Below are 27,683 nucleotides of genomic sequence, written 5' to 3'. Positions count from 1 at the left end.
TCCTGCACTGCAGAGACCTCAGCAGTCCCCCAGGAGAAGAGCTGTAACCTCATGGGACAGCCTCAAAACCAAAGGGTTCCTGAAGATCCTGCACTGAGATCCTCCTGTACCCTGCAAACCCCAGAGATCCTGTGGGAGGAACAAGGCTGAGAAGATGTGAGATGAGAATATTAACACCCCAGGGTTACCAAATACAAAAAAAAAATTGATTTTTAATAACTCTAACCATCTCTTCAGCTTTCATTAGTCCCTTCTTTGGCTTTATGGTGCTGGGCATGAAGAATATGAGGATTTGAAGAATTAACTGAGTTAATGAGGGCTGATTATTAATGTTCAGAGCTCAATAAAAAAGGGAGAGAGAGAAATAAAACACACAAAAAATGAGCTGAAAATAAGGGTAATCTTTCATTCCCCCAAAATGAGATGCATTGAATTATTGCTATACTTAAGGCTGAAGCACCGAAGGAATGGAAATAAATACCACCCGTTAGTTATTGAAGGACCTGTGAAATTTCATTGCAAGCAGATGTCCAGTCAGAGGCAGAGGGTGATAATTAGGAAGCAACACTGAGGACTGATACTGAGGCTTCCCTTTGGGGACAGCATGTAGAGCACTGCAAGCAGCTCATCGGAGCAGGAGAACCCGATCTGTATTTGGAAGCCCATTGGAACTCAGCTCCTCTAATGGCTTTGGTGTTTGCTCCAGCAGAAGGCCCATTCCTGGGCACCTTCTAATACGTGACCATGAATTCCCCATCTCTAATGAGTGCTGTGCAGCAGAACCACTGTTTCTCCCTCATGTTCAGGTTGCAGAGTCTTCGGGGTGGAATTGCCTGCAGAAGTCTGAACTCAGCCCAATAACAGCAACAGCACAGACCTTACAAACTGAAATCCACACCTTCCTCCATCCCAGCGCCTTCACCATCCTCAGCAGAAAAGCAAAACACTTCACTTATCTGCATAGAAAGAACCACAGAATTGACTGCCATTGTGCCTTCACCATGGGTGGGATCGTCCAGAATTGTCAGGGCTAATGGTAATTGATGTTTCCTTTCACACCTGCTCTCTTTCCTGCTTTATTAAGCCTCTGCAAACACTGCTGTCTCTGGGGAAGCAGTGGGAGTGGAGGAGGAAACCTATGGAAGAGAACAATTCCGGTTGTTCGGTGCAGCGCTGTGCTAAATTGCATTCAGCCTCTTTTGCAGAGTAATAAAGTGTTGTCTGAAAGGCGGCGTGGAGTTTTAATTTTCTCATTGTCAGTGGATGCTGTAATCACGTAATTAACAAAGTGCAGGAGATAGTCGTTTAAAGCAAGCCAAGAAAGCCAGTGCATGGAGCAGATGCTTGGGGGAGCGGACAACTTTTATTTGTGCTCCTCCAGAACCAAAGACCTTTTTAGTACTTAAAAGATGGAGGAATCATGTTTGGATAACAGCAGTATCTACAAGAAGGGGAGTGCTTTGTTCTGCTGCTTATCCCCTTAAACTACACAGATCCATTCTCCTGCATTGCCCCACTCCAGCCCTATGGGGCAGATCCTCATTTCTGAGGTCGTTTCTCACCAACCAGAGGACACCAATTTCTGCTGCTTCTTCCTCAATCTCCAAGTTTCTCCCCATCCCAGCACTCTTTGCTGTACTTGTATTCATTGGGAGGTGTTTTAGGGTAAGGGGATGTCGTCTATTTGCAGGTATAACTTTCATCCTTAGCAGCCATTGACCAAAAAAACGATGGTGTGGAGGAAAGAGGTGTTGGTTTTTATGCAGGAAATGCCTCCTGAAACCTGGGAACCCAGCAAACAGTTACAGCAGTGGAAGGATAGCGGAGATTTAGAGATGCAAGAGCGCTGACAAAGGCTAAGCCTGACCAATTTATCTCCCAGCCCCTCTCAGAATATTTAGCAGGAGCAAAGAAGCACCTCGCAGAATTGGAATGGGTGAATTTAAACCACGGCCTCTTCTGTTCTGGCTTTTTAATTTCACATCCTGGGGATACTTCCCTCCCCACCCCCAAGTGTGGAGTCTTCTTCATCTCCAGAGATACATCACCTGCCTGTCTGCACCTCCATGCTGCTGAACTGGAAAGCTTTTGCTTAATGGTTGTTGCAGGTTTGCAACCTAGAATTAGGAAGAGATTCCATCCCTGAGGCTGCAGGCAGGGGATGCAGGCACTGGGACCACTGTGGGGCTTGAGGAGTTGGTGTGTGGACCAAAGTGAACTCAGTGATATATCGCACATCCCAGTGCTGTTCCTCCTGTTGTTTGCTGCTGTGAAGCTCCTTTGATTATCAGACTCCGTTTAAAAGTACTTGTTTGCTTTATACCTCATTAACTGAGAAAGAAATTGCCCAACAGAGGCTATAATTTTATGGTCCTGACCTGTGAATGCTCTGTACTTATATGGTTTGGAGAAAAGCATCAAGGTTTGCAGTAGTATTTATGGTATGATGGTGTTTAAAGGCCCCAGCTGAGAACAAGACCTACAGCACCGGGTCCAATGCAGACACTGTGAAGGGCGTTGTGTGAGATCCGAACTGATGGCTTAAAGCTGAGGGAGCAGACAGGCTGTGGGGCTGCAGGACATGGTGGGTCTGAGGCTGCTAATGGGGCCATGGGTACCACAGAGCCTTTCTGTAAGCATCAGAGCAGAGCTGGATGGAATACATCATCAAGGCTTCGATGTGTACTGGGATTTAATGGGGAGCAGCACTCAGACAATGTGAAGGTTTGAAACTGAGACTGTCAGTGGAACTGCCCCTACAGTCGGTGTTGGTGCCTCTCAGTGCCTCATTCAGTGTTTTTGGTGCAGGGCCAAAAACCAGACAAAGAACTCCAACATCTCATTTTTTTTTTTCCCCCATAAGATCACATCTGTGCAAAATTGATGCCAGGTTTATACACAAGCACGAACACACAGACTCTCTGGAGCAAGTCCCAATAGAAGGGATGTGATTTCCATGTGCCACACACAGACCCTGTTCTGATTCTTTCTGTGACCATCACAGTCTGCAGTTGCTCTTCCAGAGGGGGAAGAGGAACCATCCCTGGCAGTCCCACACAGTGCAGAGCCCACATCTGCAGCAGCCATCACTCACAGCTCCTCAAAACTCCTTCTGCATTTCTCCACTGCAAATCCAAATCACTCCCTCAGCTGTGGCAGTTTATGAGGGCTAATGTGGTTTATCCTCTGGAACAGACACAGAGGAATAGGAGTGACTTTTCCATAACCTCCCTTTTGGTTTTCATCTTATATCCTTCTTGATCCTTCAGCCTTTTTAGTTTTTAACCATTAGCAACTCATGCTGAAGCCCAGCCTGTACTTCTGTACCACCACCTCTGTTCACACCAGGCTCTGTATTGTACCCAGGAAGGGAAATCCTTACACACATTCACTTCTGCTACCACAATGGGAGATGCAGCAGCCCTTGCTGGAGCTTCCAGACACTGGTGGATTGGTCAGCAGCTGTCCCTTGTGTACTTCAAATAGATCAACAGCCCTCTGAAAATGCAGAGCTGCAGGGAAGGATGCTCAAACAGCTCCTAGAGAATGATGAGACCTGTTAATGGATCACCCCACCAGGGTAGGTGTCAGGTTAATCACAAGCCAATCAGTGCAAGTGGGAGCAGGGGTTGTGCAGGAGCAGCAGATCCCACTGAAAACCAATGAAGTCAATGGAAATATTCCTGGGGATTGCAACAGAAATTGGTCTCAGGTGGAGGTGAAGGGTGGAATCACAGAACTGCTCACCACAGCCCCACTGGTTCCTTCTCATGCTTCTCAATGCATTCCTGCATGAGCAAACGTGGGACAGACTCTTCTTCAGCCAAAAAGGTCACGCTTAGATGTAAAACTCGAGTGATGAATTGTTTCCAGATGCACAGCCAGGTCAAGGGAAGGAGTCAGCAGTCCCTGGGCAGTTTTATGATCTAATTTAATTTCTCAACTGTGTCAGTCTGTGGCTCATATAGTCTCTGACATATGTACTTGGCCAAAACCTAGAAATAGGAGTATGTGGGTGGCAGAATAACTCTGGATGAGACAGGAATATAGACTCTATCAGCAGAATGAAATCATCAGCCCATTATTGGTTTGAATTACTTACCTGTACTCACCTACAGTCAGAACTCGGGCTGATATATAGCAGCTGAGGATCCTTCCTCATGGCAGCATTATCAGCAGAGAAGAAACTCCTTACAAATGTACATTAATCATCTGGGAGACGGTGTTTGCAGCTCTACGCACAGCTGAATTTTGCCCTAAGCTGTGTCAGCCTGGTCTGCATTTCCAATGGGAGCTGCATCAGCACCGCTGAAGGGAGAATTCATGCCAGCCTGGTTGGGAGCAGTGAAACAGATCAAGGTGTAAATATGGTCAGGGCCTTCTCTCCTCCCATTCATTTACAAAAGCAATCGAATAGCGCCTGTATTTTGTCTGACACCCTCACTGCCTCCAGATGAATAAAGAACAATTCCAGGCTTTGTGCTGAGGGCTAAACCCCCCCCTAGTCCCCCCAAGCAAACAGCTGCATGAGGCCACACAAGCAGCCGAGGGGGGGTGGTGGAACTCAGCTGCTGAGGTCACAGAACACCACAAAAGCTGTAATTTTCCCACAATTGATTTCCTAAAGATAACTTGTGGTCTGTGTGCAGCGAAGGCTAATTTAAGGGAGAAAGATGAGTCTTTCCAACACACCTTGATTGGCAATTGTGATAAATTCCTGTAATTACTATTGACTGCGCAGAGGGTTTTCATTTGTTAAAGATGTTGCTGAAATGACAGCCCAGAAAGGGAATAAAATGGGTGAAGGAGAAAGATGCACAAAGTGCCATCTTTGCAGAGTTTCCCAAGTAAATCTGCAATGAGTCATCAGCCTTCCACCCCTCTCCCTCTTTCATCTCACTCCTCATGGTCAGACAGTGCTCACCAATGCTGTTCTCATCTGTTTTCTGGCCAAGCGGTTTCTAATGTGGTCATTCATTGCCAGAAAACATGGAAAAACACACTTAAATCCCTTGGGTTTTAATCATAGGAATAAAACATTGACGAATGTCAACTATTTTGCAAGGTTTTGTGGTCTCTATTGAGCATTGGGAAATGAGTGTCAGCCAGAAATATTTCCATCCTTCTTTTGAAGCCACAGCTTTAGCAATGCTATGATACATGCAGCAGCTTCGTCCTCTGATGTCTGACTCTTCGAGTTGCTTATGTCATGGTTTCAAGCTTTTGTGTTTCCCTTTCTCCCTTTGTAAGAAACCCAATGGGGTTGGATAGCTTCCTTCTGAAGAGCGAGCTACGTGCTCGTATCTGCTAAATGTTTCCAAAGGAAAAACACTGCATAAGTGACAGACAGACTGTATCTATGACACGAATCCTCAAAAGCAAAGAGGGATTGCATTGGCCGTGCATATAGCAGCACCTCAGAGTTATAAATTCCCATTCCCTAAATCTGGCCAACTGTGTGGGTGTGGAAAGCTCAGCCAGAAGCTGCAGTTTCTTGGAGTCAAAAAGAGAATGAACACAAAGCAATAGGAAAGGGTAGAATGAACGCATTGTAGGAGCCCTGCTCATTGCTGCCATGACGGCTGGGCTCACACACTTTGCTATCAGCCCTTTTCCCTCCTTGGAGACAGGAAACTTAATGATAAAATACCACCTTTGCTAAAGCAGAACTAATTTTTAACAGCTGCAAAGCAACCTGCTCACACTGCAGACTGCTTCTTCAGCACAGGAGGAAGGGGAAATGTCAAGGGCACCAGGGGTGCTGCAGTTTCATCCCCACTTGCGTTTGATGGCTGGTTGATGGGTCCCTGCATAGGCTAACTGCAGACCTAGCACTATATGAATGTGTGCAGCTCTGTGCTGTGTTCAAGTCCCAGCAAGCAGCAGCCCTGGGGATATTGGCACTGGAGGAGGACACAACAGCAGATGGATGAGCCAACAGAGGAATGGAAAATTTAGATGCTTCCTACAGAAATATGGGACAAAAACACTGGGAAAAATTCAAGCAGAAAAGTCACTGCAGTTCTATGAGAGCTTTGTGGGCAGAGAAGGAGGGAACTTCTGGCATTGATGGACATTCCTGAATCAGCTCTAATGGGATGGGATGGGATGGGATGGGATGGGATGGGATGGGATGGGTATGGATGTGGATGAAGACTGGGATGGGATGGGGTTGGGATGAGATGGGATGGGGTGGGATGGGATGGAGCTCAGCATGGGAACGACAGTGCCTGGGTTGTGTTCTCAGTGAGCACTCAACACTAAGACCTCCATGCTAAGGAAGGAAAACTTCCTTTACCTCCTCACACCTCTGCTCGATGGTCCAAATGTCTCCTTCAGATTCTCACTTTTGTGGTGAAAATCACTGAAAGAGAGGTGGGAAATGAGTCCCACATCAGCATGGGGAAAAGCACATCCCAGAGCAGCTCCCTTGCCTTAGGTTTGCCATTGCTTTTGGGTAACTGCATCGTTCAAGATCAGCCCCTTCTCTTCTTTCTCAACCACCTCCGAGCCAACACAGCTCTATGGGTCCCAGCAGAGTTGCTCTGTGGTTGTACTATTTTAGGGAATGGCAGAATTTGACGTGTGGTTACTGACAATACTCTGCTATCATTCTCACTGGTCCTAAGTTATTACAACAGTTCTGCATTATAGTTAGATGTATTATTGGCTCACATCCTCCTCTGGAATTCCAGGAGCATATACACATCTTCCACATTCACTCTGCATTTCAGCTATACCATTAATACCATTGGGTGAGTATCTGGGGGAGGAGAGAGGTGAGGGAGAGGGAAAAGAAGAAGCTTCTCCAAATCCTTCAGCTTTTCACTTGGACACCATGAATGAGATATTTAAATACGTTGCTGTGGAAACAATCAAAGAGGGGGTCTTTGTGTGCATGTGAGTGTGTGTGTTTTAGTAATCCCAAAGGGGGTATTTAATTGGAATCAACCACAGCTTTTTAACTGTGTTTTAAATTGGAGAGAAATAAAAAGAAGAAGCTGCCAGAAAAGGAACATTAAATAAAAAGGGGGGAAAAAAAAGAAAAAAGAAAAAAAAAGAGCCCACATGAAACAAGATGGGGGGAGAAAGGGAAATCAAAAGAATAAATTTACTGTAACCGGTGAAGGATTCATTAGGGCTACAACAAAGCTCAGTTCAATTTCCCTCCTATTGACATTAACGAGTTTGATGTAGGTCTGGCCTGAAAGGCAGCAGGGACGACTCTCTCCCCCTCCCTGTCCATCCTGGGGGCTGAGCAGCTGCCTGAAAATCACAGCACGTGGAGGAATGGGGATTCTGCTCTTCCTCCAACCACATGGAGCGCTGCCCTGGGGCCTCCTGCTCCCCCACAGCAGCTCTCACCCCCCTGGATCCCCCAGTGTGGATATGCACTTCTACTGCTGATGAATCTGAGATGTTATTTTTTACTACCCCCGGCTTGAATATGCTGGGCTATTACCAGGGTTATTTTTGGTGCCAGCAACAGCCCCTCTGGGCTCATAATTAGCCATCATTACTGTTAGTGTTAGTGTTGGAGATGCTGTTTAAGCTAAAGGACGTTGTTAGTCCAAGAGCAACCGTGCTGGGAGTAAACACACACTGAGAGAGGTCTGTGAGCACTGAAAAGACTGATCCTGAACCCCGGGCAGTGGCACAGGGAGCTTTCAGATGGTAAGAGAGAACGTGGCAGGGAATGGATGAGATATTATCTCAAAGAGCTGAACTTGATGGTCCAGAAGGTCTTTTCCAATCTCTTGCTTCTATGTTTTATGCTTTTTTTGTATTAAAATGAGATGTCAGAGGGTCGGAATTACAATGCACTGTGCATCCATTCAGGCACAAGAAGAGCAGGAGCTTGTTTCCAACCCTTGTGTAGAAGGATGAAATTACACTTGAGATTAATTCTGTACGGACCCTGCAATGAGGGAAGGGGCAGTGATGCCTGTGCTGGGATCTGCTGGGAGCCAACCCAGAGACAACTCATGGGATGGGGAGTGAAGAGAAGGTCCTCACTCAGGGCTCACTTTGGCAGTTGTATTTGGATACTGAACATTTTACTGCTCTCCAGAGGGGAAACAGGAGAAAGCTGCTCAGTCACATTGCTTTTCCAAAGGACTCAGAGCAAAAGTGACAGGAGAAATTACACATTTTGTCATGATTACTTATCACCTATTGCACTCATCAGTGCAGCTTTTAGATACTGGAACCCAAGGGAGGGAGGGCTGCTCCCAGCTCAGGTGCAGAAACCTCTGCTCAATTCTCCCTCCCTTCACCATATCATAGAACGGTTTGGGTATAGAAGGAAGCTTTAAGACCACCTACTTCCATAACACCAAACCCCCTCTGCTGGTCTTTTCCATCCCTCTCCCCCCATCTTTGCAACACGTGGCACCTTCCTTGAAGAAGAATAGAAGAAAGAAAACATATCACTGCAATAGATTTTCCCCACTGGAGCATACATTAAATGTAAGGCTTTGCTCTGGAGCAACCGAATGGTTGGTCATTAACACACCTCGGAGTCAGCAGCATAAAACAATCCTCATAAGTGCTACCATGAAAAATGGTGGCAGAGATCAGAAGTGATCAGAATGCAGACGGGAGCTACAGCTCTCAGCGTAAAAATGATTAATGAAAAATCCCCAGCACCCTCTCTTCTCTTTGCAGGGGAAGAAGAGACTGAACTTGACAAGAACAACGGTTCCTCGTGTGAGGAGGATAATAGCAGGAATGATATGTCTCCAGGAGATTCCCAAGGCCTTGTGCACACATAATAAATTGCCCTTGTCACTTTTGGGAAACTTATGAAGAAAGATGGTCAAAACCAGCTGAAGCAATGAGGAAGAAGAACAAAAGATGCAGCCCAGCAGAGCCCAGCCTTGCTGGGAGACACCCCGGCTCTGCTCACCCTTTGCCTCCACTTGCTCAGCAAAGTGGTTATGAGTGAACAGAAAGAGCAGGGTCCCATCAGTGTGAATTAGCAGTGACACCAGGGAAGGGGCTGCATTACGCAGAGCTGTGGCTGCTGAACCCTTTGCTGCAGAAAGCAGGGGAACCATTGCTGGTGCAGCCGTGTGGATGCAGGAAGGGGGTTAAGACAGGGATGTCAGACAGAAATACTTCTTTTCTACCATCTCTTGGCTGTTATATTGAGATTCTCTGGGACAGGCACTATCTCCCTCTATACATGTGTAAGGCAGCTCAGAATTGTGGTCCAAGGGCTAATCATCAGACCTTATCACCATGGATTTGGGTGAGAACCCCAGTGAGGTGCGGAGGGACCCAAAGATGGGGGTCATAGTGGGAAATCTGCTTTCATTTCCTGCTCAGCCTCGAGCTTTTGCGTGACACTATAAATCACTGGAAGAAAAGAACATGAAGATAGATGGACTGCGTGATGCTGGTACTGCCCAGAGCACACAGGGGCCCGTCTCACTGCTCCTGTACATAGCAGGAAAGGCAATGGAACAGAGCAGGACTCCTTCAGGCAGCTCCAAAGTGAGATAGCTTCCATCAGAGAGTCATCTAGTATGACTTAGGACCTACAGATGATCTGTGTGTATTTTTCCCTTAGTGGCTCAGTGTCTGTGTTTCAATGATGGGATGGCAGCACTTGCTGGTGGTTCTCTTCCCCATGGGCATCCATCTGAACACCTGCTGCAGGTGGTTCAGCTGCCCCTGCTGCAACTCAGCTGCGAGGGTATTACCCTGAATGCCTTCCAGGTGCATGGAGCAGATAAAGGCTGGTGCTGCAGTGATGGCTACTTGCTGGATTTCTGCTCTGGCTCCAAGGGGAGGGTAAAATACCCCTCGGCACAATGGAGATGGCCACAGTCAAACAGATGCTACTCATTCTGCTTTGTTACTCCATTGAGAAAAATGGAGGCTAAAGGCTTTTACTGAAGCACTAGCTCTCCCAGGTGTGTGTGGGGAGATAACAGCCTGCCGAGGAGGTTTAGCACTGCTGTCAGCAAAATGTGTGTTGTGGAGATGGAGGAAGAGCTTCGTTGCACCTCCTGCCTTTAGGCAGCACAAATCACCCAGAGCTGCAGTACAGCAGCATCCCCCACCAGGATGGATTCACCTGGGCACACCTGCTTACCTGCTGTCACATCCTATTCAGCCCATCAGGCTCTGCCCTCTGCTCCCAGGCTCTGCTCAGTGCTTTCAGGGTATCTGCCTTCCTGTGTGCAGTGCTGCAATAACCAGCCAGAAGCAGTGGCACTGGTTTGGCCTTTCATGCTTCAGCGTGATGGATGAGGATGCTGATAAATAGCTGCTTCTATGGGAGAGTGCTCTGAGTTCCCAGTTCTCGCACCTGGCTGTAGGAATTGTCTTCCTGCTCACCTCTTCAAGGCTTCTGGATCATTGGATGCTGTGCCCAGGTCAAAAGCTGTGCTATACAATAGGGGTGGGGATTTCCTGCTCCAATGCTGTGGAAAAACTCTGAGTTTCTTCCCTGCTTGCACTCAGACCATTCCTGTGGGGCACAATCTCCAGGGAAGCCTCACAAACACCCCCAGGGGTTCCCATTCAAACCTTCATGGATTTCACAGCTGTTAAATGCCCAATCCCTCTGCACTTCCCAGCTCCTCCTGAGGGACCAACAGCTACAGTGAGGGGGCAATGAATGTATATCCCACAGGAGAAGGGGAGAGGGGGAAACAGTGGAACGTCCTCCTTAGAGACACGTTTGGAAAAGGAAAGATAAGGCATGGGAGCAATGTGATGGAAGCTTCAGGGTTGCTTTCCTTCAGCTCCCCATGGCAGTGCCCATGCAGCACTCAGTGTGCAGAAGTACGTGCTTTAATTTTCTACACTGTTTCTGAGTATATTTTCCATTATTTTCTGCCCTGTCTATGTGAGACAGAACTCAGGGTAGGTTTAGATACCTGCATTCTGTGACTATACGTTTCCAAATGCCATGGGACGCTGATTTCATTTGGGTTTCTAATTTACTTCGCAATACTGTGGAATAATTAGAATTATTAAAGCCAAAACACCCTTTGCTGCCTGTTTCCATTAGGCAAAGCAGCTCAGAACTGCAGCCTCTTTGGGGTGAGAAGAGGAGGAGAATCTTTTATTTACCACCTCCCAATCTTTCATCCTTTGTGACCTTTTATTTTTTGGCTAAAATTAACATTTTTGCTAAAAACAGAAGTAGAAAATGGATCCCCATCGCACCAAGCATCACTGTAGAGGAAAGGCTGCTCTTCTCATAGACACGTTATGTGGCACAGCATGATGATCTGCCCTGAATCATCAGCCCTGATGTTTTCCTTCTTTCCTCACTGCCATCCTCTCTTTGAAAGAGAAGCCCTTCCCACGTAGGTGCAGTGCTGCTGTCTCTGCTGGTGGCAATGGGGCTCATGCTGCAGGTACAGGCAACATCACCACTCAGAGCCAGCAGCAAAATGCAGTGGCTTCTCATGTAGATCTTCAATTCGCTGCCAAAAAAAGAAGGAGAAAAACCCCTCACACCAAATCCTACACCCCCAAGGCACAACAGAGAAATCCTCCCTTTAAGATGTTGGAAGTTTTACAGCTGGTTTTGATGGAAGCAGGGATTTGTAGTTCTTTTGTTGGAGTAAATCAGCCAACCAAAGGAGAGCTTTCCCGGGGATAAGCAAAGCAATGGAATCCAGCAGCCACACGTTTCAAAGGAGATCCATTTCTCACAGTCTAAATTGGAAGAGAATTTTGGGGTCTAACCAGCTGCAGCCAATCAGGCCCAAATGGTCGTGTGTGCAACTGAAACCACAACTTCCATCTGCTGGGGAGACCTAATGAGCCTCTGTTTGTTCAAAGAAAACCAACAACATAGAAACGATGCAGCTCCATTTCAGTGGTTCAGGTGGGGTTGGCCCAGGGCAATGGACCCCAGCCCTGCATCGTTGCTCTCAGAGCAAATGCTGAACTCAGGAGGCAAGAGAATCATAGCATGGTCTGGGTTGAAAGGGACCATAAAGATCATCCAGTTCCAACCCCCTGTTATGTGCAGGGTCACAAACCAGCAGCCCAGGCTGCCCAGAGCCACATCCAGCCTGACCTTGAAAGCCTGCAGGGATGGGGCATCCACAGCCTCCTTGGACAACCTGAGATCAGAGAGGAGCTGCTCTGGTGCCATTTCATTTGCAAATGTAGCGCCTTGTCGCTGTTACATCTTTAGGAGCCCTAAAGCCAGCGTGAGATTTGAAAGCTCTCTGAATTATCTGCCTCTCCCCTGAGCTGCCTCTCTCCCTATTGAAGGAGCTGCAGTGAGCCTTTGTGCCCCGAACACCCGGCAGCCACCGTTGTGTCTCCATTCATCGACAAAGAGAAGCCTTATCTTCTGATGGACACATCCAGCACATCCTCTGTGACATTTAAATCTCCCTTTGTAGCCAACTCAGGTATTTGTGCTGTTAAAAGAAAACCGTGCAGCAGAGTGATTTCATTACTGCAAATGTTATTACAGTGAAAGCCCGTTTAAGATGTAATGTCATTGAAGGGAAAATATGATCTAGCAGCAAGTGTGGCCTGGTAAAGGGTGCTGGGATCCATCCCCAGCTGAAAGCACCCTCTCAGACATCAGACCCGTTAATGGAACAGCTCTATTCTTCATCAAATCAAACCAGCTGCTTGCTCAGAGCCCCAAGGCTAGGAAATAAAAAGAAGATTGAAAGGAATTAGGCACCCAACTGAACGACTTCATATTTGAGCCCTGAGCTCTTCTCCCTGCTTTAGAAATCAGCGTGGGGTGTTGGGGTGAGAGCAGAACCCCATTGTGTTGGGTCTCAGAAAGACAGCACTCTGTGTCCATGCTCACAGTGATCAGATCTGGGTCTGAGAACGATGGAGAAGAGAAATAATCACAGCAAGGTCCAAACCTCCCTGCAAGTCAGAGTGAATCTGCCAAGGACCTGCCCTCAATTTCCTCCTCGACGCTGATATAATTCCTTTTTTTTTCTCTCTCTAGCAGATTTCGTGGAGGATTTTGGGTTTGTAAGAGCATCACCTGAGCTCCTGGAGGGCCCAGGAGGGCACATCTGGGTGAGCATCACACCAGGGCTATCCCAGGGCATCCCACATCGCCTTCACACCCGCTGCCTTCAAGGTGCAGCTTCCAGCGCTAATCAGCGCTGCTCTGAAGAGTGCTTTGCTATGCGAGATAGATGTGACCTCCGTCTTGAAGGATTAGCCTTTCAAAAGCGTGTGGAGCTGAGCTTTGCTAATGGGGATCGCTGTGTCTCAGCCGCCCTCCTTTCCAGGGAAGGCGTGCAAAGTTCTCTTCCATCTTCCATCCTTCTGAGCATTTAAACACAATGAGGATCAGGTCAACAGCAAAACCTCCCACCAGCTCCATAGGGTTCGGGCTGTGCCCCAGCTTCTCTGCTAACAAGAAGAGACAAGCTGAAGTGAGTGCTCAGACAGCAACCATCAGGATTTCACAGCGTGTTTTGCCAGCAACTTGGGTTTTGTGTTGTTTTTTTTCAGCTGTATTGTTTTTTCCTAGTGATTTTTTTTTCCCTCTGTGTGCTGTAGCGACTCAGATCCATCCTGGGCTGGTCCTGACATTAACAAGACAGCGGATGACAGGCAAAATGCGTCCACCAGCAATTCTGAGTCTTCCCTGCTAAGTAATCATAAACACTGCAAGTTTGCAACAAAGCGAGCAGCTGTCTCTCTCCCTCTGGACAAGGACTGCTTCCTCACAAATTGAGGCTCTGTGGGTTTTACAGCTGTCGGACAATGAGTCTGGTGCTGTTATTTCCTCTTCCTTTCCCCCCCCCTTTCCACCTCCCCTCCAGCCTTTTCCTTTCTTTTAATGGAAAATATCACAGCTTTGCCAGAACTCGAGTAGCCCCTCCAGCAGTGAATCGATCCAGCCAAGTGATGAGGCTTTAACGTCTGTTCTGGAGTGGACACAGAGGGGCTGTGTTCCTGCACATCCTCCTTCTAAGGGTTTATTACCTTCGATCCCACTCTTACGGGGAAGCAGACGTCTGTATGGGGCTGGGAGAGGGTTTAACAACACACCACCACTGTCCTAGAGAATGAAGAGCTTTGGGAGAGCCTGGGAAGGTAACCTTGAGATTCACAGTTTCCTTCCAGACTGCTACAGCATGGATGGAGCCCCCATAGAAACCTTCAATCCCATCCTAAATGCAAGCAAATAGAGAATGAAGATCGCTCTTTGTTACCTCACCACTTTGATGCAGTTGATACCACGTTGGGATGGCTGCATGGCCTCAGGAGACTCTTGCAGATCAATGTTCTGTGATGCTTTTTACTCCCATTTACCCAATGGGGGAGGATTTCCCCCATCCCACCTGAGCACACAGCTCCCTCCTGGGCTGCTCAGTGCCAAGCAAACCCCATTTGCCAGATCCCTCTCAGTACGTTGCTGCAACACTGCTCTCACCTGCACTGCCCCTCTCCATAATGTCACCTTCTTGCCACGACTGCCAGCTAATAGGAAGCTTAATTTTCTGCTGGTATTCTGCAGCTCCCTCTGCACTCTGCAGTGGGTCTGCCGAGCAGTGCATGTTGGATGAAATACATACGTTCTGTTTGTGATTGAGTGTAATAAACTCTGGCTCCTGTGCCTTCCAGGTGGCTTTTGGACATGCAGCATTTACTGCGTGAAGTGATTGATCTCTGATCTTTAAAATAGAGCTGTGAAGTCTATGGTGCATTTGCATGCATGTGGAGTATAAAGGCAGGAAAGAGCAGCTCAGAAACTCTCTAACCCCTGCCCTTTATTTCCTTGGGTTGAGTTTTCCATGTTTGACAATGTGCGTGGTGGTGATTTATGTATAACCAGAGCAGCCTCCAGTGGTCGGATCTGAGAACTTTTCCAAGCTGCCCTTTTTGCAGCTTCCTTGTGGGTTCTGCAGAACCCCAACCCTTATTCCTCCCTGCTCTGAGCTCCGTTTAGAAGGGGAGGGACAGCTGGGAGCTGTGGGTGTGCTGCTTATTCTGCTGGGAGCCAATTCTGCCTCTAATTGAGCTGAAAGCAGCTGCTCTGCCCTTGCTGCCACAGGCCTGCTGTGCACAGCAGTTTTTGACAATAGCTGAGATACAGGGATACAGCACTGCCTGTGCCAGCATCCCATCCCTGCTGTATGGCAGCAGCAGATCTGCAGCTACGGGTTGCAATAAACCTGTGCTGTGCTGCCCTTCAGCTGCTCAGCCCTAAAGCAGCTCTTTGCAGCAATGCCCACAGCTCAGTGTTCCTCTCCTGTGCCCCCCAGCCAAGCACCCACTCAGCCTTTGCCTGCCCAGCACTAGAAGCCCTTTGCAGCTATGGGGGGCAGGTATCAAGGAGCAATAGGGCTGGCAAGGACAGTGGGGCCATAGGATGCTGTGGCTGGTCCTACAGATGGCTGCTGCCCAGAGGGACAGCCTTGGGGGAACTGTGGGCAGGTGAAAGGCTTCCCATGTTTGTCTTCTCAATTCTCTCCCTGTGCCTTGGTGATTTGGGCTTTTCAGTGCATTCCTGAGCAAAACAAGTCAGGGATGGAACTGCAACAACAGGGTGGTCAGAAGGAGGTGGGGAAACTGAGCAAGGTGTGTGCAAGTCACAGCAAACACTGAGTGGGGCTTGTGCCTGCAACCCAGCTCTGGGGTTTTGGCTTCTTGTCCTCAAGGACAGGTGCTGCAGGAGGGACACACTGAGCTGATAAAGCTTGCCAGGGAGCAAGGAGTGAGTCAGTCTGCACTACAACACCGCTGTTTATGGAAAACAAGGGGAGGAGGGCTGGCTTGTGTCTGAGAAACTTCCCTCACGCTGAAATAGATTGCTGACACTCCTCGCTGCAGCTGCCCAGACATTCCAAACCATCAGAGATGTCATTATCTCAGAAGAAGTCACTGGCTTTGTTGGAGACTCCTGGCTGCTTTACAAAGCAATTCCAGTATTATTATTGGAATAAAAACATACCGACTACTAATCCTCTATTTAAATGGCCAGTAAGTTCCCTACAGGCAACGCTCTGCCAAAGCGTTTATCCATCTAATTTTATTTCATGTAGGGCTTTTTTAATTCAGATCTCACCCTTTGTGACGGAGGTTGTTGGCACTTCTGTTTAGAAGCACAACTTACAGACTGTTGGGACAGGAATGGGGAGGGGGTCTGCTATAAAGCTTTAAAGCTGTCCATGCAGCAGCTGCACATTTCCTTATAGGCCACATGGCTGCTGTGCTTTGGAGGGCAGAAGTGGGGCCTTTCTGCAGTGAGAGGCACCAGACCCTCTGCACAGGATAAGACACAGAATAGGCTTTCCTGAGCTGGCAGCATCATGCAGCACAGAAACACTGGCTCAGCAGGAGCAGGGCTTACTGGGGCTATCCCCTGTTGGCACCTATGCTCCCCTGGGAGTCTGCTGTGAGGCCTCTGGGTGCATCATGTACTGAACAGGAGCCAAAGGGAGCAGAGGCAGCTGGCAGCACACCTGGAGGGCAGCAGTGCACAGGGCAGATGCATGGGGATGCCACCTTCAGTCCTGGAGCTCCTGAGGTTGCATCCTGAGATGCACAACTAAGCAGAAAAAACAGTTTTTTGTTCGGTTGAAGAGGAGGGAATGCCATAAACCTGAAAGTGATTGCTCTGAAACAGCACGTCTCCATGCCTTCTCAGACTGTTCCCCCCCCCCCACACACACACTCCTACTTTCTGATTCAAGGTAAACTTAAACTGAACACCAGCACTTCAAAGGGAAAAGGAGAACGCTCTGCCTGGGAAATGTTTAACTGAAACACTGAAATGAACGGTGTCATTTAGAAGACGTCAAAACAAACAGCTTCAGTCTTCTGAGCTTCCTCTTTTCATCCCTGACTTTGGCATGAATGTATCAATAGATATAACATATCCCCTTCCCCTCCCTTCTCCACCCAAGGTTTATTTCCTTCACAAATGAAGAAGAAACTGACACCAAACCCCAGCTCTGCTAAACAGCCCCCAGCAAAGGAGCTCATCAGGGTCAATTATCACAAATAAATTAACAGGGCATCCTCCAGATTCAGCTGCAAAGATACGATGGTGGTAACCATGTAACCATGCCACCAGCACCATTGCATCAGAGCTTTCCTTTCCCCTTCTCTGTCTGCCTGGGGCTTTGGTTTTGCTGGAGGAGGAGTGATAGCAAAGCTGCTATTGTTGCTGTTGTTTTTGTCTGAGTAGTAATGGGCATTTATGTGGGGGTGTGTGCATGCCTGCACGCAAGCCTGCGTTTGTGTCCGACTCCCTCATTCCTCCCTTATCCATCCATGCACAGCATGATATAAACAAACCTGCCTCTGGACATGTCATGGCTTAAAATAGATGTTCATACATCAGCCTTTCCACAGCAGCGGCGGCAGCAGCAAGAAGACATGGCCGACTGGATGTGAGCACACACCACTCTGTTTCGAGCCGAGCCATCTCAGCCCTCACCAAGGTAGAGTAACGGGGGTGGGCGTCTCCTCCCTCCTGCGTGTCTGTCTGTCTGTCTCTGGGAGTGTGCTCCTTCTGCTCCCCTCCCTCTGAGCGTGGCATGACTGGCAGAGGAGCTCCGAGCAGCCATGGGCAGAGCGGGCTGTGAGACCCCCGGTGGGGGGCTGCACATAGGGGAAGGGTGGGCTCTGTTAATAGATATGGGGCAGTTTCCCTTCCCCTGCAGCACTTGTGCTGGGGGTGGGATGCTGGAAGCCAGCTCTGGGCCTGAGGTTAGAGCTGCATCCCCCCCCCCCATAGATATGAATTGCTGGTTTTGCAGCAATAAGAGGGTCTGCTGTTTGGCTCAGCACAGCCTCGTAATGATGACGTGGTGTTTATTTCAGACCCCTCTGCTGTTTGTTTCCTAATGCTGCCTATGGTGGCATGTGGCTGCGATGCAGCCAAGGTCACCCAAGGTTTAAGGGCCCGGCACGAAGCCACACAGAATCCCTTTTCCAGGTGGGGTTTGCCAAGTCTGAATTCCCAGCATGAAGGAGTCCAAAATTCATCAGGGCAGGGGAGATGTGTCAGGGTGTGATCCAGCCCTGCTCAGAGCTTCCAGGGATGAAATGGCACTGACCTCTCTGTGCAGCACCCCAGGCACAAGTGGGAGGAAAGAGGGGCACCCAGGGGTCTCTGGACCCTCTCTGAGCTCCCCTATGTCCTTGCAATGTTTTCCTCCCACACATTGCCAAGAAATGGCTGCGTGTTTCTCCCTTTCGCGCTGCTGGCTGCTGGCAGGAGCCCTGGGCTAAATGTTAGAGCAGGGAGATGTGATCTGCTCCAGCCCAGTGTCACTGCTCTACCTCCCCTGGGGTCACTGGGAGAAGCTGGCAGTGCTGAGCTGCTGCTTTGGGCTGTGATGGGGGCCCTGGGGACACCTCCTGTCCCCAGGCAACTCAGGGCAGCAGCAAGATGGTGGGAAGGGGAACTACATGGGGAGACAGAGGGATTATGTTGGGGGAGTTGCATTTATGGGGCAGCAGAAGGCAACTCTGAGTTAATGTTTGGCTGCAGGGATTGACACTGGTGTGTCCAGGGAGGTTTTCTGCAGATGGGTGACATGTATCAGCATGATCTAAAGGTCTGAGAGTGGAACTGTGTCCCAGAGGACCAGCTCTGTAAAATGAGCTTTCTCATCCACTGACATTAACTCTTTCCCACCCAAACCAGTCCTGATGTTCAAATGCAGCATCAGAACTGCTGTGCTCAGAAGGGTTAACCCTGCATTCCCTCCCTGCTGTCTTTCGTGCCTGGTCTGCAGCAGTTTGGGTCCGGGCCAGGCTCTGCATGGTGCCATATGGAATCCTCCACCTGTTTGGGGCATTTCCTCCCCAATCCTGGTGGCTTGCCCAGACCTGGCTGCCTTTCATTGCTTCTGATCACGGGTTGGCAGCATCATTTCTTGAGCTGGCATTGTCCCGCTGGCAGGCAAAGCCCCCGAGCCAGCTCAGGAGGAAGGTGGTCCTGTATAGAGCATCTCTTGCCAGTATGGCTTCAACCCAAAGTCATGGAGCTGGAGCAGAACCTCAGCCCGTGGAGACTCAGCAATCTGGCTGCCTCTCTGGCTTCCCTCCCCAGAACTGGCATTGCAAACTGCTCCCCAGCAGTATTGCTTGTTGGAAGGGAGTGTAGGTGATGCTGTCTCACAGCAGGAACCACTGGATAGCTGCCTGTACACTGCCCTCTCTACAGGAAGGTTGGGCCTGGCTGCTTCAGACCCGCAGCTTTATAGCAGGGATGGAGTGAGGGCTCCCTGTCCTAACAGCATCTCCACCACTTCCATCACAGGACCGTGGGTGGCAGCAGCAGCAGAAGAGACCTCCAGGCCATTCTGCGGCCTTCACGACCCCACAGGTATGCCTTGTGGGTCTCAGCAGCTCCAATGGCTTTCCTGTCCCGGTTCTCCAGGAATAGCACCAGGTCACCGAGCCGGGGTGTGCGAGAGGAACGCAACCATCACCCCATCCTCAGCATCTTCGAGCTCGAACGGTTGCTGTACACAGGGAAGACAGCCTGTAACCATGCTGATGAGGTCTGGCCGGGACTCTACCTGGGAGATCAGTATGTATCACAAGGGAATGGGAAGAGAGGGGATGAGGGATGGTTTTGGAATGGAAGAAGTTAGGAAAGTTGGGAATGTGAGGGAGAGGAGGACGTGGGTTGAAGTACTGAAGCAGATGGGTGGAGGCACGTGCCTATGGTCTGTGAGATTACCCATGACTGTGAGTCTGAGTTCAGCATCTTTCCTTCTCCTTTGGCTTTCTCACATGCAAAATGGACCAGGATATTTGAGACTTTTCTTTAATATCGAACTTTCCTGCACTGTTTCTCCCTCCCTGCAGAGATATAGCAGCCAACCGACGTGAGCTGGCTCACCTGCGCATCACCCACATCCTCAATGCCTCACACAGCAAATGGAGAGGGGGTGCAGAGTACTATGAGGGCACGGGCATCCGCTACCTGGGCATTGAGGCCCACGACTCGCCCTCCTTTGACATGAGCCCCTACTTCTATCCTGCAGCTGACTTCATCCATCAGGCACTGAATGAAGGTCAGTGGTAAAGAGCACTGGGACAGAATGGGGAGGGTGGGTGGAAAGCTGATTGGCATCCTAGGAAACAAAGCTACTTCCAGCCTGATGTCTGTGAAGAATAGTAGAATCATTAAGATTGAAAAAAATCACTAAGGTAATCGAATCCAACCATCTTCTGGTCTGGATCACCTCCTCCAAAGAGGAGATAGGTTATATTAGAGCCCTGGACCCAGCCTGTGTCCAGCACTGTGGCTGCTCCTATTCAAACTGTTTTGGGAGACCTTGTTGCACTGATAGCCTTTGCCAAGGAGGAGACCACAGTGCATAACATTAATGCCATACCTGAGGCCCTGACTGCAGCACCAGGATGCAAAGTTGGACCCTCAGTAGCTTTGTATATGGGATATTCACCCTGCTGTGACACAGCCCCTGTGTTTTACCCCCAGGAAGGATCCTTGTGCACTGTGCTGTCGGGGTGAGCAGGTCGGCCACCTTGGTCCTCGCCTACCTCATGATCCGCCACCACATGCCCCTCGTAGAAGCCATAAAGACCGTCAAGGATCACCGTGGTATCATCCCCAACCGGGGGTTCTTGCGCCAGCTGGTCGCCCTGGACAATGCCCTGAGGCTGAAGAGGAGTGCATGAAGGAGGATGGGAGGGGCTGTGTGATGGGAGCAGAGCTCATCCCATCCTGCTGAGTGGCACAGATAGACAGGGCTTTCCTTCTGGTGCAGATGCTTGGCAGCTAGTGGGTTCCATGCAACCGGTCCCCCCCCCCTCACAGCAGAGGGGGTCCCCAGACATGCGAGCTATTCCTAGTGGTAAAGCATAAGCCCTCAATCTGCAACCTTGCCACTTAGGTAGGCGTAATGCATAGCCTCCTTCCCATGCTCATGCAGAGATGCCTCTGGAGGGACATGGCAACACGTTTCAGGTTATTCTCGACCCCTTTTGGCTCCTGGAAGCCTTCAAGGGTTGGTTCTCCCATGTGGCAGATGCATCTGCCAAGCCAGTCCCATCCCTCCCTCCCAGGAGACTGAAGCTGTGTGTGTTCCTTGTCTTGTTTCCCATTTGTTTTCGGTCTGTGTAGCAATGTGAATTAGGTCTGGCGTGTGATCCCTGGCAAACAGGCCTTTAGTCGTAGTGTTTGAGTGTCCTCCATGCTTTGTGTTAAACTATACAAATAAAAGCAGTGCTAAGGAAGAAGTCTGGCCATCCCTTGTGTGCTTTGGGACAGACTTTGTGTTCAGGCTGTAATGTGCCACGGGTGGAAGAGCATCATCCTGGTGTGCTCAGGGTTGGGATGGGGGGCAGAAATCCTCCCTGAGCCTCAGTCCAGGGCAGAAGGGGGTGAATCAGAGAGTGAAGTCACTGTCAGACCATGTGTGCTGTGCATTGCTGTGTGCTGTGCATTGCTGTGTGCTGTGCCCTGCTCTATGTGCTGTGCATTGCTGGGTGTGCTGTGCCCTGCTCTATGTGCTGTGCATTGCTGGGTGTGCTGTGCCCTGCTCTATGTGCTGTGCATTGCTGTGTACAGTGCATGGCTATGTGTTCATTGCTGCTGTGTGCTGTGCATTGCTGGATGCTGGCAGTACCTGGACATCTCTACTGGGAGATCAAAGAGCAGCAAAGGATGCTCCTACACTTTGGAAGAGTCTGATCATGCCCAAATCTCCTTTGCATCCCCTGCACAACGCTGAGAGCCACAGGGAGCAGCAGCACAGCTCCCCAAAGGGCTGAAGCACAGAACCACAGAAGGGTTTGTGTTGGAATACACCTAAAAATCCTTCCCATTTCCATTCCTGCCGTGGGCTGGGACATCACCCAGCAGCCCGTGTTGCCCCATCCAACATACGGGACGTCCCGCTTGGATGCACCCAGCAAAGCTCATAGCTCCGGGCGAGCACAACCCGAAGCTCCGAGACCAGGGGCGGCTCCGGGGGCGGCTCCGTGGGTCGGGGCGGGGTTTGAGGGGCCGGGACCGCTCCTTGCAGCCCGGCCCAGCCCCGTTCCCGGTCATGGCCCGGCGCTGTGCACGGCGGAGCCGGTTCGGCCCCGCGGAGCCGCTCCCGGATGCCCCCGTTCCAGTGGTGCCACGGTGAGAGCGGGGTTGGGATTTGGGGCTGCAGCCCTAATACCGGGATGGGGATGAGGGGTTGGGGTGGCTACGGGATGCTTTGTGTCCCGGGACTCCGTGGACTCGGGTCAGGGTTAGGATTAGGGTTAGGATTAGGGTCACCTCGGTTTTGCTTCTGGTTCGTTTCCAAAGCTCCCAACCCGCTGTTGGTGGAACTTGCAGCACTTTTGCTTTTGCTGCTCGAAATGAAAACCCTTCTTCTCCCACGTGGAATAAACTCCAGTTTGTGGAGCCCAGGCACTTCAGCTCCTGGCTGAAAGAAACTCGCAGAAACAAGGAACTGTTTGCACATGTGAGGGGAGTTGTGTTTAAATGAGAAGTGGTTTATTTTTATGACTAATAGCTGAGAAGCTGCGCTGGGAATTCCACCATCAAAGCTCTGCCTCAGCAACAAAGGCCGGGTTCTTTTAATTTATGGAGGGGTTACAGCCTTTGAAGCTAAATATAATGCAACCAGTGGCTTCCTCTGCTGTAAAGCAATGCCCTTATGTGTGCTGTGCAGCTGGGGCAAGCAGTGGTCCTGCAGGCAGGCAGGCTGCCCATGTGCCAGCATTGGGTTGCCCTTATGGGCTGCATTAGTGCTCATCAGCATTAAATGCAGCAGCCCCAGGCACACAGTTTGCTTTGGGAAGCTCTGAGCAGCCACAGCTCTCCCAGCTTCCCTTGGTTTGAGCTTTGGGCAGCGCTGAGAACAGAGCCTGCCCTTGTGCAAAGGCCAGGACGTGGGTTTAGGACTGGCCCTAAGTATCTGATGTGTGCGTTTTGGCCTTAAGCCCCCAACCTCACAAATATTTAAGTCAGTGGAACCTGGCAAAATTGCTTTGTTGTTTACCATTGAGGGCCCTAACAGAATTGGGGCCATCGGTGCAAATAAACGTGATACCCAGCAATGAAATTGAGGTTTGCAACACAAATAGTTGTGTTCCACATTTCATAACAAGAAGGTATGTGTTGCATTGGCCTGGAATTGCAGCTCTTCTTTGGCATCACAGCTTTTCCTCCCATTGCTCAGCTGTTCTCTAGGGGATTTGGTGGTCCCCAGCCCTGACCTTTGTTTGGTGGGCTCTGTCCCTGCTGTGAGCTGTTGGCACAGAGCAGGAGTTTGCAGGAAAGCCCATTTTAGCATCGCAGCAAAAAAATGATATGGAAGCTGCATTCAATTTTGGTGATGCAAAGCCCCATAGCTTTTGTGTGGGAGTGGAAAGAATGGTTTGATTTAATGACCTGCTGAGTTTTCCATTCGTTTGATTGAACAAGAATTGGGGGGTGAGGGAGAAGCTGTGCTCAGCATAAACCCCAGGCCTGTGCCTGGCTCACAAAGCACCGTACAGACCAAGTCACCATTCCTACCCATTGCTTTCCAGGCCTCTGCCTTCAGGTGCAGAACTAGCCCTGGGGAGGCTTACATTGGTGGAGTGGTTTGGTTTGTGTTTGGTGCCCGTCAGGCGTTTGCTGTATTAAAACCAGATTTGCTCCGTTCCTCTCGAGCTAAAAATATGAAAGCCTTTGTCAAGCAAAGGGATGTGTTAATTAATCCCAGCACCGAGTCAGCGCCCACCCTGCTGATAAATTCCATTGGGGAGGAGGTGGAGGAGATGGGAAGGTGGGGGGGTCTGCTGGGACTGCTGCCCCAGGGCCCATCTTGCTCCCCAGCCGGGTCAGGCACTGCCCAGAGCTGTGCTTCCTTCTGGCCCTTGGGAATTCCTGAGTGTCTTTTTAGCAGGAATGAGCCTTGCTAAGCTGGTGGCTCTAAAATTAGCCTTGCCAGCTGTGTTGTGGCTGGCAGGAACGTGTCAGGGGGCTGCTTCTCTCTGCTTCCTTCAGTACTGGGGCTGTATATTACAGCTTCTCTCCTACCTCATCCGTGTCCCTTCTACATGGTACTGCTCTGCCAATCCCTGTGTGAGTGGAGGCTGTGGGTCCAGCAGGGCTATTCTGCCTGCATTCCCATCAAAAGAAGGTCCAAATGAGACTCAACTTCCCAGCCCTTATCTTGCTTTGGTGCCACAGCAATGGAGCTTTTCATATGTCCTGGGTGGCAGCTCTTGGTCTGAAACACACATGGGTTTGAAACACACTTTATCAGGGCTCCTACATGCTCATGATTTATGATTGTTACCACAACTGTTCTCCTTTTGGTCACCATCAAATGAGCCTTCCTCCATCCCTCAGCACTGCTGAGCAGCCCATGCCCCAGCTCCCAGCACACAGCATTACCTCATTTACTTGTTCTGTGGTGTTTTGTTTTTTTTTAAGAGCTGAAATAGTTCTTTTAATTCTTTTTTTTCCCCCTTGCAATCATTTCCAGCAAGGGGAAAAAAAAAAAAGCCTTTCCTATTGTCTTTTCCTGCACCTGGTTGTCTGGAGAGCAGAATGCTGGGAGAACAGCAGCCAACAAACAAATCCTCCCTTTCTTGCTCTGTAGATGAGTGGCACATAGGCTGTGTCAAGCAATTACAGGAGGCAAAGGCCAGCAGTGGCTCTGCCCTCTGTAGGCAGGAAAACCTCGTTTCCTGCAGCCCAGGTGCTTGCTTGATGCACATCCCTGAGCTGGATGCCTCCCATCCTTCCAAGTGCACAGGTTTGTCTTGGGCACATCGTGCTGCTGGTGAGTGTCTGTGGAGATGCAGCATTCAGTGCTGGTGCTATCCCTGCAGAGAGCTCTGATTTCCAGTCCATAAGACAGCATTAGGGCTTTTGTTAGGGGATGGGAGGCTCTGGGGGCTGCATTGGGAGTGAGCAGAAGCTGCACACATCTCCTGCCCTGGGCTGCAGGGTGCCCTCCTACCCTGTCTGGCATATCCTTTATGACATGGCAGAAGGTAAGTTTCATCTTCTTCAGTTCTTCGCCTCTTCTTCCTCTTTTTCCTATTCTAAATACTGAGTTTTCTTCTCCCCCCATAGGGTGCTCCTGCAGTCTGGGGCTGATTTACACCAGTAAATCCTGCACGATGCCCCCCATCACATTTCAAGACCTGCCACTCAACATCTACATGGTCATTTTTGGCACCGGCATCTTTGTCTTTGTGCTCAGCCTCATCTTCTGCTGCTACTTCATCAGGTGAGCCGGAACCCTGCAGCACCGATTGCTGTTCTGATTGAGCCTTATCATCCAGGAGCATCCGCGGTGCCTGGACCACTGCATCCCCCTGTGCCCATTGCTTTGTCCCATCATACAAGAGCTGCTCACCACGAGGCTCTGCCCTAAGGATCAGGGCCAGGCTCGTTCCTTTGGTCCCCTGTGGCAGAGCAGGGCAGGAAATGCAGGAAGGGGCTCTTGTTTTTCAGGGGACCACGCAGAGCAATGCATTGTGTTGGGCAGGGGAAGGAGCAGTGCTGCACAGGAGAAGGATGTCTTTCCATTCCCCTCCCAGCTCAGGGAGGGTTATTTTTAAACTCAGCAGCAGCAGCTGGTGTTTCTTTGGGCTCGAGTTGCACAGGATGCCTCAGCCCCATTGCAACCCTCAGCCATTTGGGGGCTGTGGGAGCACATCTCAGTGCCCGGCTTCGGGGAGAAGTAAAGGCTACGAGTGGTCTCATCCCCTCTGTGCTTTGCTGGGTTGCTTTGTAAGCAGCTCTCCCCTCTGTCTCAGCCAAGGTCGTAGTGGTGGGGCTGGGAGCTGCTAGTGGGTGAGTGCTGGAAATAGGGCATTTCCTGCACTGAGAATGACTTCTGAAGGCAAACAATCAGGGCTGTCAGCCCTTATTGCTGCCTGCTGCTGATTCCTGCAGGTATATAAAGCAGTAGAACCCCCAGCTCTGCAGGAAAGGGGCTTTGGGAGGGGGGACTTGGGGATCATCCTGGAACTGCATCCATGCTGTTCAGATGCTCCTCTCAGGGATGCTGTGAAGCTCACAGTGCCTTTTTCTCCCCATCTCCAGCAAACTGCGGCACCAGGCACAGAGTGAGAGATTTGGGTACAAGGAGGTAAGGCTGATGGCTGTTTTCTACAGATGACCCCTAGAGATGTGGGGTTGATGGAGGAGGTGGGAGCAGCTGGTGGGGGATGCAGCAGGGTGTGATGCTTCTTGTCCCCAGGTTACCCACCAATATGTTGGGTACATGGCTGCAATGCCCAGCTCAACCTGCCCCTACCTGGCTCATTTCAATGAGGCTTAAGGGCTGGGGCTGCCCCACAGGAGCCACAAGCCCCATTTGGGGTGGCTGATGAGCCATGGACACTGTTTGTCCAGCTTGGGCTTTTCCCAGCTCCATGCTTGCTTCATAGAAACCTATCACTGCATCAGTCCCAGCTGCTCCTGATACTCAACTGCTATTTCCTTCCCCAGGTGGTTTTGAAAGGTGATGCCCGGAGGCTGAATGTGCATGGGGTGAGTATGGTGCACTCATCCCAGCTCCATCCTTTGGGCTCGCGTGGAACTGGGGCTCCTGGGGTTGTATGGTGACTTAGACAGGCATGTGCCAGCACCAGGCTGGGATCAACAGTGCTGGGTTGGAAATCAAGAAGGAAAACCCCATCCTGGGGCAGCATGGGGCTGGGAATACCCAGGGAAAGGCTCTCCAGCAGCGGGGCTTCCACAGCCACAGCATTTCTAGCAGGAGTGGGGCTGCACATGAGCATCACTTTGGGTTCCACATATCCTTCCTCACCCTCAGCCCTTTCTCACCCCCTGCAGCAAACCTGTGCCGTCTGTCTGGAGGACTTCAAGGTGAAGGAGGAGCTGGGGGTGCTGCCATGTCAACATGCCTTCCACCGAAAGTGAGTACAAGTTTAGGGCAAGCAAGGGGGGGGGGGATTCCCTTCTGGTTTGCATCCTCCCATGTCTCTGCTTTGCAGGTGCCTGGTGAAGTGGTTGGAGGTGCGTTGCGTGTGCCCTATGTGCAACAAACCCATGGCAGGTCCGGCTCAGCCCCACGGCAGCATTGGCACACTGCTGGATGAGATGGTGTGAGCAGCCCCGCTGGTTTTCAAAGGGAAAACAAAAGCTTTAACCCTGAAGGATTCGGGGTTTGTGAGCTGGGATGGTGCATCACTTTGTTTCGGTGGGGGGGTTGTTGGTATACCACCCCAAAGTGCCTTGCAGGGACAGCCTGGGGGGAGCGTGGGGTGCAGCTGTGAGTGCTGCTTCCCTCTCAGTGCACAGAGTGCTCTGAATCCATCTGCAGCCTGTACCCATCCACACTCTGTACCCATATGCTCTGTGTACCCATCCCTATGGACTCAGCCTCCCCCCGTTTTGGGGGAGAGAAATGTACAGGTTTACTGTAAAAACAGATTAAACTCCAGGTTTACTGTAAAAACAGATTAAACTCATGTTTGTCAGCCGGGCTCAGCTGTGAGTGCTTAAAGAAAGGCTGGAAATACCGGGCTGGAAACACACAAGACTCCACCATTAAAACACCCCCAAAATATCCTAAAAACAAGAAACCCCAACCCAGAACAGACCCCAAATCCCCCCTATTTAATCCTATATCGACACACTGGCTGTGAGTGCTTAAGGAAAGACTGGAAACACCCAAGACTCCAACAGCACCCTTAAAACACCCCCAAAATACCCTAAAAACGGGTAACCCCAAAACACCCCAAAA

The 27,683-nt window shown here is 50.1% G+C and overlaps 2 protein-coding genes across 2 annotated transcripts; both read left to right on the top strand.

Annotated features, from left to right (window-relative positions):
- The first annotated feature begins 17,102 nt into the window (after positions 1 to 17,102).
- DUSP26 (dual specificity phosphatase 26) lies at positions 17,103 to 21,201 on the top strand. The gene is made up of 4 exons (XM_015883158.2): positions 17,103 to 17,420; positions 19,250 to 19,522; positions 19,804 to 20,012; positions 20,441 to 21,201. Exons 2-4 carry the CDS (start codon positions 19,344 to 19,346, stop codon positions 20,638 to 20,640), a joined length of 588 nt encoding a protein of 195 aa, XP_015738644.1. The 5' UTR covers positions 17,103 to 17,420; positions 19,250 to 19,343; the 3' UTR covers positions 20,641 to 21,201.
- Positions 21,202 to 21,498: 297 nt separating this feature from the next.
- RNF122 (ring finger protein 122) lies at positions 21,499 to 27,419 on the top strand. The gene is made up of 6 exons (XM_015883160.2): positions 21,499 to 22,093; positions 25,037 to 25,193; positions 26,015 to 26,060; positions 26,423 to 26,464; positions 26,771 to 26,853; positions 26,932 to 27,419. The coding sequence occupies exons 1-6, from the start codon at positions 22,069 to 22,071 to the stop codon at positions 27,044 to 27,046; spliced, it is 468 nt and encodes a 155-aa protein (XP_015738646.1). The 5' UTR covers positions 21,499 to 22,068; the 3' UTR covers positions 27,047 to 27,419.
- The last annotated feature ends 264 nt before the right edge of the window (positions 27,420 to 27,683 follow it).

The sequence above is a fragment of the Coturnix japonica genome, chromosome 22 (assembly GCF_001577835.2).
Source record: "Coturnix japonica isolate 7356 chromosome 22, Coturnix japonica 2.1, whole genome shotgun sequence".
Lineage (NCBI taxonomy): Eukaryota > Metazoa > Chordata > Aves > Galliformes > Phasianidae > Coturnix > Coturnix japonica.
The sequence above is the reverse complement of the archived record's forward strand: the minus strand, read 5'-3'. Positions and strand labels throughout refer to the sequence as shown.

What these genes read in the sequence shown, in the direction of transcription:
- DUSP26 (XM_015883158.2), top strand. Translation starts at nt 19,344, where the DNA reads ATGGCTTTCCTGTCCCGGTTCTCCAGGAATAGCACCAGGTCACCGAGC. An exon ending in GGACTCTACCTGGGAGATCA is followed by an intron (nt 19,523 to 19,803) that starts GTATGTATCACA and finishes CCCTCCCTGCAG; the next exon opens with AGATATAGCAGCCAACCGAC. An exon ending in CCATCAGGCACTGAATGAAG is followed by an intron (nt 20,013 to 20,440) that starts GTCAGTGGTAAA and finishes TTTTACCCCCAG; the next exon opens with GAAGGATCCTTGTGCACTGT.
- RNF122 (XM_015883160.2), top strand. Translation starts at nt 22,069, where the DNA reads ATGCCCCCGTTCCAGTGGTGCCACG. An exon ending in AGAGATTTGGGTACAAGGAG is followed by an intron (nt 26,061 to 26,422) that starts GTAAGGCTGATG and finishes TTCCTTCCCCAG; the next exon opens with GTGGTTTTGAAAGGTGATGC. An exon ending in GGAGGCTGAATGTGCATGGG is followed by an intron (nt 26,465 to 26,770) that starts GTGAGTATGGTG and finishes CACCCCCTGCAG; the next exon opens with CAAACCTGTGCCGTCTGTCT.